This window comes from Camelus ferus, chromosome 2 (genome assembly GCF_009834535.1).
Source record: "Camelus ferus isolate YT-003-E chromosome 2, BCGSAC_Cfer_1.0, whole genome shotgun sequence".
Taxonomy (NCBI): Eukaryota; Metazoa; Chordata; class Mammalia; order Artiodactyla; family Camelidae; genus Camelus; species Camelus ferus.
Genome location: NC_045697.1, coordinates 18,296,019 through 18,308,482, shown reverse-complemented (window position 1 = coordinate 18,308,482; position 12,464 = coordinate 18,296,019). Strand labels below are relative to the sequence as shown.

The window sequence follows — 12,464 nt, the reverse complement described above, 5'->3', positions numbered from 1 at the left end:
CTTCCAGGAGATACAAGGTCTGCGCTGGCCACGCCATGACGCCAATCCAGACTGATACATTTTTCTCTTTTCTCACACACTTCCTCAGCCTGCTCCACCTCAGGAGCTGCCATCCTGGCTCTGAAAACACCTTTACAAAATAGTCCTGTTTCCCAGGTCAGTCGGGATGCTGTCAACCAACCCTCTCTCATCAACAAAAGCAGACCAGAATCCTTCTCAGTCTCTGCACACCCATCATGAAAGAATTCCCAAAATTCAGCCCTCATGGTTCTTGCTTTCATGTATCTGTAGCCTTGTTGCTGAAGTGTACAGGTTGCCAGGTGTAAAACAGCCCTAAGGGACATGCAAACCCAGCTTGGCACCCATGCATTGAGTGCCTCCAAGCCCTGCGCTGGGCCCTGGGGCCACTGTAATGAAAAGTGTGGACCGGCCCACACATTACTCTCTGCCAAGGGCCGCGTGTGCGGAGGGGGGAGGCTTTTTACGTATTGACAGCTGATGCGCCAAGCCAGTGTGAAATGCAGCTGTCCCCACTGGTGGTTCCCACTCTGAAGTGTCACAGGACTTGTTCCCCGCCATCCAGAGCCAGCACACCTTTGCTTTAAAGACGGTAGCCCTCGTCAGGGCACCCGGCTGTGGTGCACATAGATGTGCGGCGCGCTCGTCCTGCCCCCTGGCATTACGGAACCTCGGCTCAGCATCCTGATTTCCTTGCTTGGTCCAGGAATTCTCCCGTGCTGCTCTGTCCTGAAGTTCACCGCTCTCTAGGCTCTGGGTGGCATCCAACACAAGACCCCACATTCGAGACTTCAGGGGGAGCATACTGATGGGTCGACCTCTCTGTTGTTTCCTGGAGAACTGCCAATTCCCTAGGAAAATGGCTCCTGTCAGAGCATAGGAATTGCCCTATTAGCATTTGGGCTTTTTCTATTGCAAGGATGGGAGTCTTTTAGTATGCAAGCTTTTTCATCACTTAAGAGGTGTGCTGGCTGTTTCTTTTACTCTCCTGTCACACCTTTCTTGTCAAAATGGAACCCTTTGAATTCCAAAACCTTGTGATCAGGGCTTTGGCATCTGGGAAGAGAGGTGGTGGGAACTGAGCTGGGAAGAGGCTGTAGGAATGGCAGTGCCAGGCAGGGCTCTGGCCAGAGAGCCGGCAGTGGTAGGAAGGAGTGAGCAAGAACACAAAGGCTCAGGTGCATGTGGGACTCAAAGGCAGGAGGGCCAGGTAAGCGAGACAGGTGAGCCGGCCAGCCCGCCCCACCGGACATCTGCCCCGAGGCCAGAACTGAGTACTCCCCTTCTTCCTTTCATGCTGGGCTGGGCCCCTTTGAGCCCACGGGAGCTGGTGACTGTGGCTACAGGACGGCTGGGATCTGCCCGCAGATGGTTCTCGGGAGGAGGCCAAGTCTGAGGCCTGGACTCCCAGGGCTGAGACCATCTGCGTTGCTTCTTCAGGACCACAGCCTGACTTCTGCCCCGGGCCTCGGAGAGCTGAGTGCAGGGGACCGGGGTCCTCTGCATGATGTGCTGAGGGGTGGCTGGCTGCACTAAGGTCATTCTAGCTTGTTTCTAACTCTTATTTTTGCCAACAGTTGCACTGTTTATTTGGAGACTAGCATGCAGAGCACGGAAAAGATAGAAACACAATGATGTTATATAATAATGCCAGGATACTGTGTCCTTTCGTAGCTATGTTTACTCTTGTTCATTGAAGGACTATTATCTCATTTTGTTTTAATTTAAGAAAGCAAATATTACCATTTAAAAAAATACAGAGAGAGAGAGTAAGAGAAAGGGAAGGAGAGAGGGAGTGGAGAAGGGAGGGAGAGAAATTACGTGTTTAAAACCAGAAAACCTGCACAGTATAGAAAAGTACAAATATTTTACTTCTTTTTTGTTATTGAAGTACAGTCAGTTACAATGTGTCAATTTCTGGTGTACAGCACAATGTCCCAGTCATGCATGTACATACATATACTCATTTTCATATTCTTTTTCATTAAAAGTTATTACAAGGTATTGAATATAGTTCCCTGTGAATAGTTTACTTCTGAGAGAGAAGTAAGCCACCTCTTGAGGTCTCAGGAACCCAGCAGGGCTCACTGAGTCAGAATGCAAATGAAGAATGTGCCCTGCTTTTTTAGGCTAGGAAACGTAGTGAGGATCTTCCCTCTTCTAGTTAAATGATATTTTCTCCTTTCACTCCACGCCCCGCCTTTCAAACTTCTACTCTGGTTGCATTACACCTTTTGGAAGCTTGGAACGAAAAATGACTTTCCTAGCGATGTCCTGTTCCCCTCCCAAGGAAAGAGTCTGCCTTTCTCCTGAATTCTCAATCAGACTCGACTCTGGCTTCCTCAGTATGTGACTACCTGCTCATTTTCTGCTTTTTGCCTCTTTTAATGAAGAGCGCACATACAATGACCTTATGGCATGGCTGGAAAAAAAGAAAAAACAGCAAAATAGAAACTGCTGGGCTACTTGGAAAATAGCAAGAGTTGATCAGTGGTGGTGCCTTTTGTTTCCTTGGCTTCTGGTGCAGGAAGAAAGGAAAATGGGAAAATGGCTCCTACTTCTACTTTGTTTGTTTTTTGGTATATCAGTAATCTCCATAAACAAGGCATGTTTTTTAGTTACAGATCGACTAGAAAAAAATGCATATGCTAAACCAGATGGGTGAAATGAACAGTTCTGGTAAACTGATTTTTAAATTGCCAGTTTTACAAGATCACCAGTGGCATCAGAGCTTTGATTTTGTGCCACATTTGGAATTTGAACTTTCAAGAATGTGCAAAATGAGTGGTTTTCCTTTAGAATTATTATAATTTTATTATTATATTCACTAGTGCAGAAAATTGTCTAGATTCTTTTGCAGAGAAAATACTGATTGGTAATGTTTGAGGGGAGTTAAGAATTTTAATGGGTAAAAGAAATAATGCAGGCTTTTCAACCTGCCTGCGTTTCAGTCTGCAGTCTTGTGTGTGTGCACGCTAAGGATTTGAGCTTTGTAAGGATTCCCCTGCTGCTCCATATCGTCCAGCAGTCCCAGCTACATGGGCACTCCGGCTAATGATTTCTGGGGTTCTGTGCCAGAGGTCAGCAGGGCAAGTGTTTCATTTGGAGCTTCATTTGGTTTGGAGTCTCTTCTCTCCTCTGAGCCCACAAAGCCCATGTCCGTGGGTACTCAGGCAAAACTGATCATCTTAGTTATGTCTTTGGCAGAGCAGGTGAGGCTGGGATGAACTGTTAATAAAATGTTAATGTCTCTTTGCTCAGAATGTGTAGAAAGGGGCATCTGAGATGAATATGCATTTAAAAGTAAATATACGAAGAAATAGGAGTGGGCTTTATTTTGCAACTCCATCTGAGTGCTGCAGGGCGTACTGAATCCAGGGGACAAGGTTCTTATCCTGTCTAAGTGTTGGGTAGGATGAATTTCATCTCTCAACTATGCAAAGGGAAAATCCAAAATGAGATCTCCAGACTCCTGGTGGAAAATGGTGTTATTATTCAGATCCATCGCAACAAACGAGCAGAGGGAAATGCTCAAGGATGTTCATGGCTGTGTAGTTGGTTATAACAAAAACACTGGAAGCAACCTGAGTCTAAAAGTAGAAAACTGATTGGGAAAACATCACTGCTATAGAATGCAATACTATGGAAACTTTAGAAAGAATGAGCCTCTGACTGCCATGGATGGGTATTTGTGGTATGTGGTTAATGTAAAAAAGAAAGTTGATAGATAACCAACAAGGATTTACTGTACAGCACAGGGAACTATATTCAATATCTTGCCGTAACCTATAATGGAAAAGAATCGGAAAATGAATGTATATGTATACATATACATATATCTCAGAATCATTTTGTTGTACACGTGAAACTAACACAATATTGTAAATTAACTATAGTTCAATAAAAAGTAAATTATATTCATAAGGGAAAAAAGTTGCAGGTCAGAATCTATGGGAGCTTTTTGGAAAGGAAATGTGTATGTGTATGGGCAGACAGATGTGTAATGAATATTGTCTATGCCAAGGAGAAGTCTGGAAGCATATACACCAAGCTTTTAACATTTTGTCTTCACTGTTAAAGAAGGATTAGGAGAGAGGGGCTTCTGTTTTTGTTTTATACAAATCTACATTGTTTGACTTTTTTTTATATCGTGTGGCAATTTTGTAGGGATTTAAAAAAATGGAGCAAACTCCATTTGCTTAGTAAAGAGGCTTTTTTTCAGCACCTGCTGCTTGGGATGGGAGAGAGTAAAAGCAGATCCAAGCTGCTGCTTCTCAGAAACCCAGAGAGCTGGGGTGAGGGTTTCCCGGAGCCAGAAGAGGGGACTGCCTTGGCTCTGGCTGGACGTGGTGGCTGGGCTTCTTCCCCACAGCTTAGCAAGTAAAGGCATGTGCCCCCCTCTCAGGGGCAGGCAGCCCCCCTATGTGCCCAAAGGGATTGCCACCAGCTCATAAATAATGGCTTGAGTTTCACAGTTTCATCCGTGGGTCCCACTGGCTTCTGTGTTTAGCATCCACCTCTGCAAAGGAATTGCCCTTAAATCTAATCTCAAATCCTCCCATTGAGAGTTTTCCCCGTTGGAAACTCGTCTCTATTTATTCCTTGATGGAGTGCTGATAAAGTCTCCTGTTGCCTCCTGCAAGTTGTTAGTAACATTGTAATTTCAGATGGAATGAAGAAAACCAAAGAAGAATGTTGGACATAACTCTTAGGGAGAGAAAATTTTAGTTTTGAATCAGTTTCCCGTATCTCTTTAAATAGAAATAATACCTGTGCAATTCTATATGGCCTTTTGTAACACAGCATCTAATAGATGAACAGAATAGAAGAGCAAACATTCATTGACTAAATTAATAAACAATAGAGATGAATAATGTAGACAGACTTCGAAAGACTATAACACACTGTAGGGCCATAGGACTTGCTTATTTGAATTTGTTTGTCAGTTTATGGAAGGATTAGGTAAAAGGAAGTATCATATAGCTTAAAGCGGTTAGGTAGAGATCTCTGCCCGTGGTGGTAAGGTACTTATTAAGACAGCTGGTTGCCTGTTAGTCAGGAGGTAGGTGTAGCAGAGTGAGTGGGAGTCTGGCTTTTGTGACCTGCCAAACTGGATTCTAAGTTTGGCTCAGCCACTTGCCAGCTTCTGTAATTTTAGACAAGTTAGTTGACTTCTCCAGGCTTCAATCTCCTCATCTGAAAAATGAGGACACTAATAATAGTACCTGCCTCATAAAATTGTTTTGGATTCCATGACATAATTTGCATAAGACACCCAACCCACTATTGGGCATCTTATAAGCCCTCAATAAAAGTTGACTCATTCTTTTTATTGTATTTAGAAACCTGAAAGAAAACCTGGAGGCAAAAAATGATAAGAAAGCATCTCAAAATAAGGTTCTTGTGCTCAACTTTTTAGAGCAGCACCTAGGAACTATTTCTGAGATAAAACACACTCTTCTTCAGAGTCTTAGAGGCGAAAAAAAAAGTCTCTCTGCAGTTTCGGTGGTCCTGATTTGGTGGGGAGTTACACTGAGTAAATTACTCTCTTGAGGTACTCTCTCAGCTCTAGAAGGCGCATCCTTTTCCCCTGGATACTAGGCTGTCATTTAGAGCCCGAGGAAAAGCTATTTACAGAATGACATCCTGGCATCCCCCAAGGGTTTGATTTACCTCCCCGGAAGGTGGTATATATCAAGGCACTGCAGGCCCAGTCATATTAATAACTCAGGTAGTTTAATTGGCTTTTCCCACTTCTTCTTAAAGCCATGTCGATTCCGTGGTAGTTAATTGTGTGTGCTGTGAATTGTGTTATTTACAGTGCCAAGGAACCAAAATGAATCTGTATTAGAAATCGGTGGGAGGATATTCGAGAAGGCTGTTAAGAGACTCTCCAGTGTTGATGGTCTTCACCAAATTAGCTCTGTCGTCCCCTTTCTGATGGATGCCAGCTGCTGTGGGTACCATAAAGCATCCTACTACCTCGCAGTCTTCTATGAAACTGGATTAAACGTACCCCGGGATCAGCTGCAGGTAGAGTATTTCACGGGTTCCAGGAACATCAGTCACCTGCGTTATATTTGCAGAGTAATGCCCTCATGCCCCTGGTGGAAGTGGACGTGTTCATGCTCCCTGGAGTCCTTTAAAATCTTTACACTCAAGAAAAACAGCCTAGGGCTGTGTCAAGTGCAGGATCTGCTGCTTTTGGTGAGTGAAAAAGGGCGCTTCATCCCTTTCGGGGCCCAGGCATGGGGATATGACTGGCACACTGTTGAAGAAATAGTCCGGGCGGGGCTTACCAGCATCCCAGTCCTTCAAGAACAGCTGCCTCTTACCCAATTCTTGTAACTGTTCTGGCTGTGGGTCCATTATCCCAAATGACCTTTTAGCTAAGTGCCGTAATTTGGACCTCTAAGCCAAGTATTGTCGCATCCAGCCTTCTGCCATTAAAATAAAATAAAATAAATAAAATAAAAGTCATACCAGACAGTTTCTTTCATGGTGTTGATCCCGAATTTATTATGCAACCATTCTAACATTTGGAATCACGCTGTTGTAAGCGCTGCTAAATGGCCCCCGACCACTTTCAGTTACTGTATTTGTACACGCGGTTGTTCGCCCTGGATTTGAAGAGACTCAGACTGCTTAGGCCTTCCCAGTTGGTCCCCTGTTCCTTCTTTTTGCGTGTCTCTGGCTCATAGAAGCTTGTTAACTGATGGCATGCTTTCCCGAGTCCCTCAGGTAATCCCCGCCAAGGTGGAAGAGTGCGGAAGATTCTAGCCTTGTCTCTGCCACAGAGTGGCTGGTAAGCCAAGGACATGAGACTTCAACTCTGAAATGAGGTTGTTGGACCGGTTGATCGCCAAAGACTTCCCAACCCTGATGTTCTGAGAGTATGAGGCTGGACACGGCCCACTAGTCAGATCGTCTGGCCGTAGGTGACGTAGCTGAAGCAGACCAGGATCCCTAGAACAGTTGGCAGAGACATAAAGAGACACTGTGAGATAAGTCAGGGGAAGACCGCTGTTTGCACTAAGAAAAGAACAAAGGAATTCTAAGCTGTTAGACATGGAGGAGGACAAATAGCTGGAAATTTGTAAACCATGTGGAAACTTTTGTGGCTTCTTTTCGCAAGTGTTTTTTAGAAGGTACATTTAATGTGTTTCTGGAATGACTAGGCACCTATAGAGGGATGGAGCAGATGACCTTTTAGCCTTAGGATTTTATGACCCTTTTCTACACTCTTGTGAACGCTGTCAATTTCTCCCCAACAGGGCATGTTGTATAGTTTGATTGGAGGCCAGGGCAGTGAGAGGCTGTCTTCGATGAACCTTGGGTACAAACACTACCAGGGCATTGATCACTACCCCCTGGACTGGGAGCTGTCCTATGCTTACTACAGCAACATTGCCACGAAGACACCCCTTGACCAGCACACGCTGCAAGGAGATCAGGTACAAGAGAGAAGCGGGTGGACATGGTTATGGTCCTGCTTACGAGGGCTTCCTGAACAATTTTATAAAGTGTCTGCACCTGTGGCTGCTTTATTCCCTGGCCTTCAGAGTATGAGCAGAATCCAATGGAAAGGAAACCTTTCTTGCATTCTCCAGTTCATAGTTACTCACTGTGTTCTCCAGCTGAATGCAGGAACAGTCCTGCACCCATGCATGAAAAGCTTTCCGTGAGTGGGAGGACCGGTATGGGAAGGGTAAATACGGCTCTGGACAGATTTTGATTTTGAAAAAAAAAGTGTATACCAGAAACATAGGTATTTTGTCTTTGTTCCAAGACCGTGGGAAGTTGGGGTCTGGAGATGTTAGGAGAGATTGGGTTGAATTGGGTGAGGGCAGTAAGCCAAGGGCTCCTATCAATACATGACAAGCAAGCAGGGTCTACAGTACAAGGAAGCCACCTCCATCACAGCTATGTCCCTGCTGCCAGGCACCTTGAGGAGCATCAGGCCCATAGCATGAGCCTTGCTAGTGCAGTGCTCCCAGGTGACCGACAGTAGGCAAGGTTTAAAGACTCTGCCCCATCCCGGATTAAGGGCTGGATGAGGGGCTCTAACTCCAGCCCCTCATTTTGCAGGCTCGTTAGGGAAAGAAATCAGTGGCTCGTATTTTGCCCAGAAAATGTAATGTGCTACATGAGACCAACTGATGGTTTGTTTTGGGGATCGTGAATAAAAGGGTGTAAATAAAGGTGACACTGTAAGAATAGAAAGAAAGTTCCTTTTAGATAGTGGCACCCAGTAGGAGTGGACTATGACGTGGTCAGCTTCTTGGAATGTGTTTTTCTGTATCTCTTTCTCCAGAATGGATTTAAATTGTCTTGATGGTCATAACACTTGAGGTAGTTGAGTTGAGAAATGCACAGAGGTCTGTGCCGGGAGTTGGCCATTTTTTCCTGTAAAAGGCCGGATAGTAAATATTTTAGGCTTTGTTTTTATAGTCACTATTGCAACCACTCAACTCTGCCAGAGACAATATATAAACCAGTGGGTTGCTGGGTTTGTGCAGTCATTGACAGTTGGTTACTGCCTGATTGGGTTTGGCTCTGGTCTAGACCATAAACTTTTTTTTTTTAATTTTTCTGGGGGTAGTTAGGTTTATTTATCTTTTTTATGGAGGTACTGGGGATTGAACCCAGGACCTCACAGCATGCTAGGCATGCACTTTACCACTGAGCTATACCCTCCCCTAGGCCATAAACTGTTGATTTGCCTGCTTATGTTTGGTGAGCCTAGGGGACAGGTCAGGATAGTGGAATCTTAGGCAGAGCAGCTACTGGAGCCAGACCACTTACTGTTCCCTGCACTGCTGCTGCAGTGCACTCAGAAACCCCCAGTGCAGAAGACTCGTGCTTTGATGATTGAGAATAAATGGTTTCTGGAAAAGAAATCTACAGTGGCCACTGGATAGTTATGAAATAAACGACTCAAAGATATATGTTGTCAGTGAACATTAAACATGAGTCAAGATATAAAACACCAAGAGCCTGTCTATAGAGACATTCTAACTCCTTTAGAAGATAATGATTTCTTCTGAATGAACTGACACACTCTTATTGCCATCTGCATTCTCTCAGCGTATATACGCTACGTGCAAAATTTGCCCTCAATTTGACAGGAATTAATTTGTTAATTGATAAAAGCTTTTTGGAAAAAAAATTATTCTGAAAACACATGCATACGAAATCAAGCTACAAAATAATATTGCCATTGTTCTGCTAAGCCTGAATGTGTTAATAGTGTCCTATATGTATATACTGTACTTTCAGGAATTCTCATGCAGCATAAATTAGCAACGGGAAATGGTATGTTGCTAACAAGCCCCTTTTCTTTTGAAGATTTGGCATATGAAATGTTATGATTATGAAAGAAAATGTTTAATTGGTCAGAACCAGAGAAGATGAATAGAGATGATCTATCTTGCAGCTGGGAAGTCGTATGATTAAGACTCATAGATAGGAATTATACAGTTAGAAGAGTTGTATCGTAGCTCATTTTCTTAAGAATGTGTAATTAATGGCTTCTGGAGAATTTCAGCAGGTGTCATACGTTGATTTAAATGTCTTTTTGTTGAGAAATCTATTAATTCAACAGTGGCACATAACAAATGAGGAAATAAGGAAAACCAGACCTCTAATTAACAAACCAAGGATCCGTCAGTAACTTCCTTCTTGATTCTTGTTTCATTTTCCCTTTTATGTAACTCGTGGTTCACATCATTTCATTTTCTTTATTAGTAATCTTGTTTCACGTCACTTCTTGATGATTTAGGGAGACTCTGCTTCAGCTTAAAGACAAAGAAGATGCTAGGAGGTTTTTTGTTTTTTGTTTTTTTGTTTTTTTTGGCTTGTTTTTGTGGCTTCATCACAAATGAGTTCTCATTCTCTTCACTCCTCAGAATTCGCTCTTCCAAAAGCTTTGGTCCTCAGGCTTCTCTCTCTACATCTTCTAGAGGGTTGAGGGGTCTCACCCACACCCCTAGTTCCAACAGCCCTCCACATGCTGATGGCACGCAAACCTTTTTTTTACAACCCCATCTTCAATCTTAACACACCCCAAAGGAAACACAGCATCTCCTCCCCTCCGTTCCCTACAACACCTCAACCGATGACAGCATCGTCCATATCAGCAACTGGGGGGTCACCTGGGGGTCATCTCGGATCCCCCCATCACCCTGTCAGTCGTAATCCCTGACAGCTTTACATGCTGATTTCTCTCTCCTCCCATTTCCATCCAACGTGCTGCCGCCACCCACAGTTGTCCATCGTCTCTCCCTGGAGCCACTGTGACAGCCTCCTGGATGAACTGACCCCTAAATTCATATGTTTAAGCCCTAAGTACCCCCCACCCCCTCGTATCCCAGAGTGGGACACTGTATTTGGAACTAGGGCCATTAAAGAGATAATGAAGTTACAATGGAGTCATTAAGTGGCCCTGCTCCAGTGTGACTGGTGTCCTTACAAGGAGAGGAGACTAAGACACAGATGAAACAGAGGAACATGTGAGGACACAGCTAAGCAGAGGGGCCTCAGAAGAACCTAAACCTGCCAGCATCTTGATCTTGGGCTCCCAGCCTCCAGAAGTGTAAGAAAATACAGTTCTATTGTTTAAGCCACACGCGGTCTGTGTACTTTGTAATGGCGATCCTGGCCGATGAACCCACCTCCTAACTGGCCTTTCTGTCGCCAGTCTTGTCCCTTCCCATTCTCTTCCCACCGAGGCCGAAGGGGGCTGTCGGCAGTGGAGATTCCCAGCGTGGCTATACATCAGAGTTGTGTGGGGGCTCAGAGAGCACCTCTGTGCAGCTCCACCCCATGTCCTGTGGAAGGGACAGAGGGTGGTCCCAGTCATGTAATATGCACACGTGTACGTGTACTTTTAGACAGCTCTTCGGATGATCTAACGTGCAATCAGTGTTGAGAAGGACTGACCCGGAAGCACTAAGTCCCGCTCGTCACTTGGCACAGGAGTTGTTCCTTGATCTGGTTTCTCTCTGCTTCCCCAGCCTCAGTTCTCAGCAATCCCTGCTTGATCTGCCCTCTGGAAATACCAAGTCTATGGTCACACCATGCTGTTCACACCCCTGGCCCTCCTGGGTCTCCTCTGCCTGCTTTCTCCACGCCCACTCGCCTTTTCCTGTCTGCAGACTCCTCCTCCTGCTAGAACCTGGGCTCAGACGTCACCTCCTCCCTGGCTCTCCCCTTTGCTGTGCCGTCATGGTACCTGGGCACTGTGATGGCTGCTGTGTACAGGGTCTCAGAGCCGGCTCTCCCAGTAGACTGTGAGCTCCCCGAGACAGGCACCTTGTATCTTCACATCAGTGTTGCCAGTGCCCAGCACTGTGTGGACATGTAGTTGGCACTCACTGTTTACAGATGGGGTGATGGATAGGATGAGAGTGCAGAGCATCCAGTAACAGATGTAAAGTGATCATGATGTCTTGTTGACTCTCTGGTGCTTTTTGATGTGACCAGTGTTCACTGTCAACAGCAAGGACCCAGGGCACTTGGCCTTCAGCTCCGCCTCTCTTGTATTCAGCATGGGGCCTCCCCCATTTGGGGAATCCTGGGTACTTGATGCCCTGTCTCTCCATCATTACAACTGATATTCCTCCATTCTTACTTTAAAATTCCTAAAATGTTAAATTTCAACAGAGAAAACCCACATCCCCTATTAGGAGCCAAACATTAAAGCTGACTTTAAACGCTCTCAGAGGAGGGCTCCTTATGGTGCTTCCCACAGGCCCTGAGAGAGAGGGTGGTTTAAGTGTAGGCTCTGAAATTACCCTGCTCCTGCGTTCCTGGGAGTGCTGGCTGAGCCGTTGTATTTCACAACTTCAGAGAATGCAGATACTCTGAAAAGTGGGGGGCCGCTGAGAGCCTTTGCTTCCCAGCTGCAAAGGCCACCACATCCTTCACCCTTCTAGCCCCCTCCCCGCTCTGCCCTCTGTCCTGCCTCTCCTGTGAGCAGTGGCAGACAGCAGACATGCTGAGAACACTGCCCTTGTAGCCTGTAGGCTGAGCAGAGAGCGCGGAGGTAAAGCATGCGAAGTGTCAGCGTCCCTGGGACAGGGTGGAGCCTTCCCTGACGCTGGGTCCGGGGTGGGGTCTAAGGACTCAGAGTCTCCGGATGTTGGACCTCCTCTAACCTGGTCAGTGGGTTCTAACCCTGCGGTGTAGGAGATGAACTGCTCGTTCCAGAGACGTTGATTTCATAACATAGCAACAGAAAGAACACCCTGGAGTCACAAAAGATCCCAGAACTGGTCAGTCTGGGACTGGGTCCCTGCCAGCATCTCTCAGCTCTGCCCCCACCCTCACCCCCACTGTGGCTTCTCCACACCACGCCTCTTTCGGGATTGGTTACTTTCCCATCTGAAGCATCATTCCCTGGTCTCAAACTGTTTGCTGGACAAACAACCCAGCGCTGCTCCCTT

At 45.6% G+C, this 12,464-nt stretch overlaps 1 protein-coding gene across 1 annotated transcript in view; it reads left to right on the top strand.

Annotated features, from left to right (window-relative positions):
- The window catches only part of SEL1L3 (SEL1L family member 3), a 97,969-nt gene that overhangs the window by 45,564 nt on the left and 39,941 nt on the right, over positions 1 to 12,464 (top strand). Inside the window, exons 10-11 of the mRNA XM_032495227.1 lie at positions 5,840 to 6,051; positions 7,293 to 7,472. Coding sequence (XP_032351118.1) covers positions 5,840 to 6,051; positions 7,293 to 7,472 — 392 coding nt within the window. The remainder of the gene's footprint in view (positions 1 to 5,839; positions 6,052 to 7,292; positions 7,473 to 12,464) is intronic.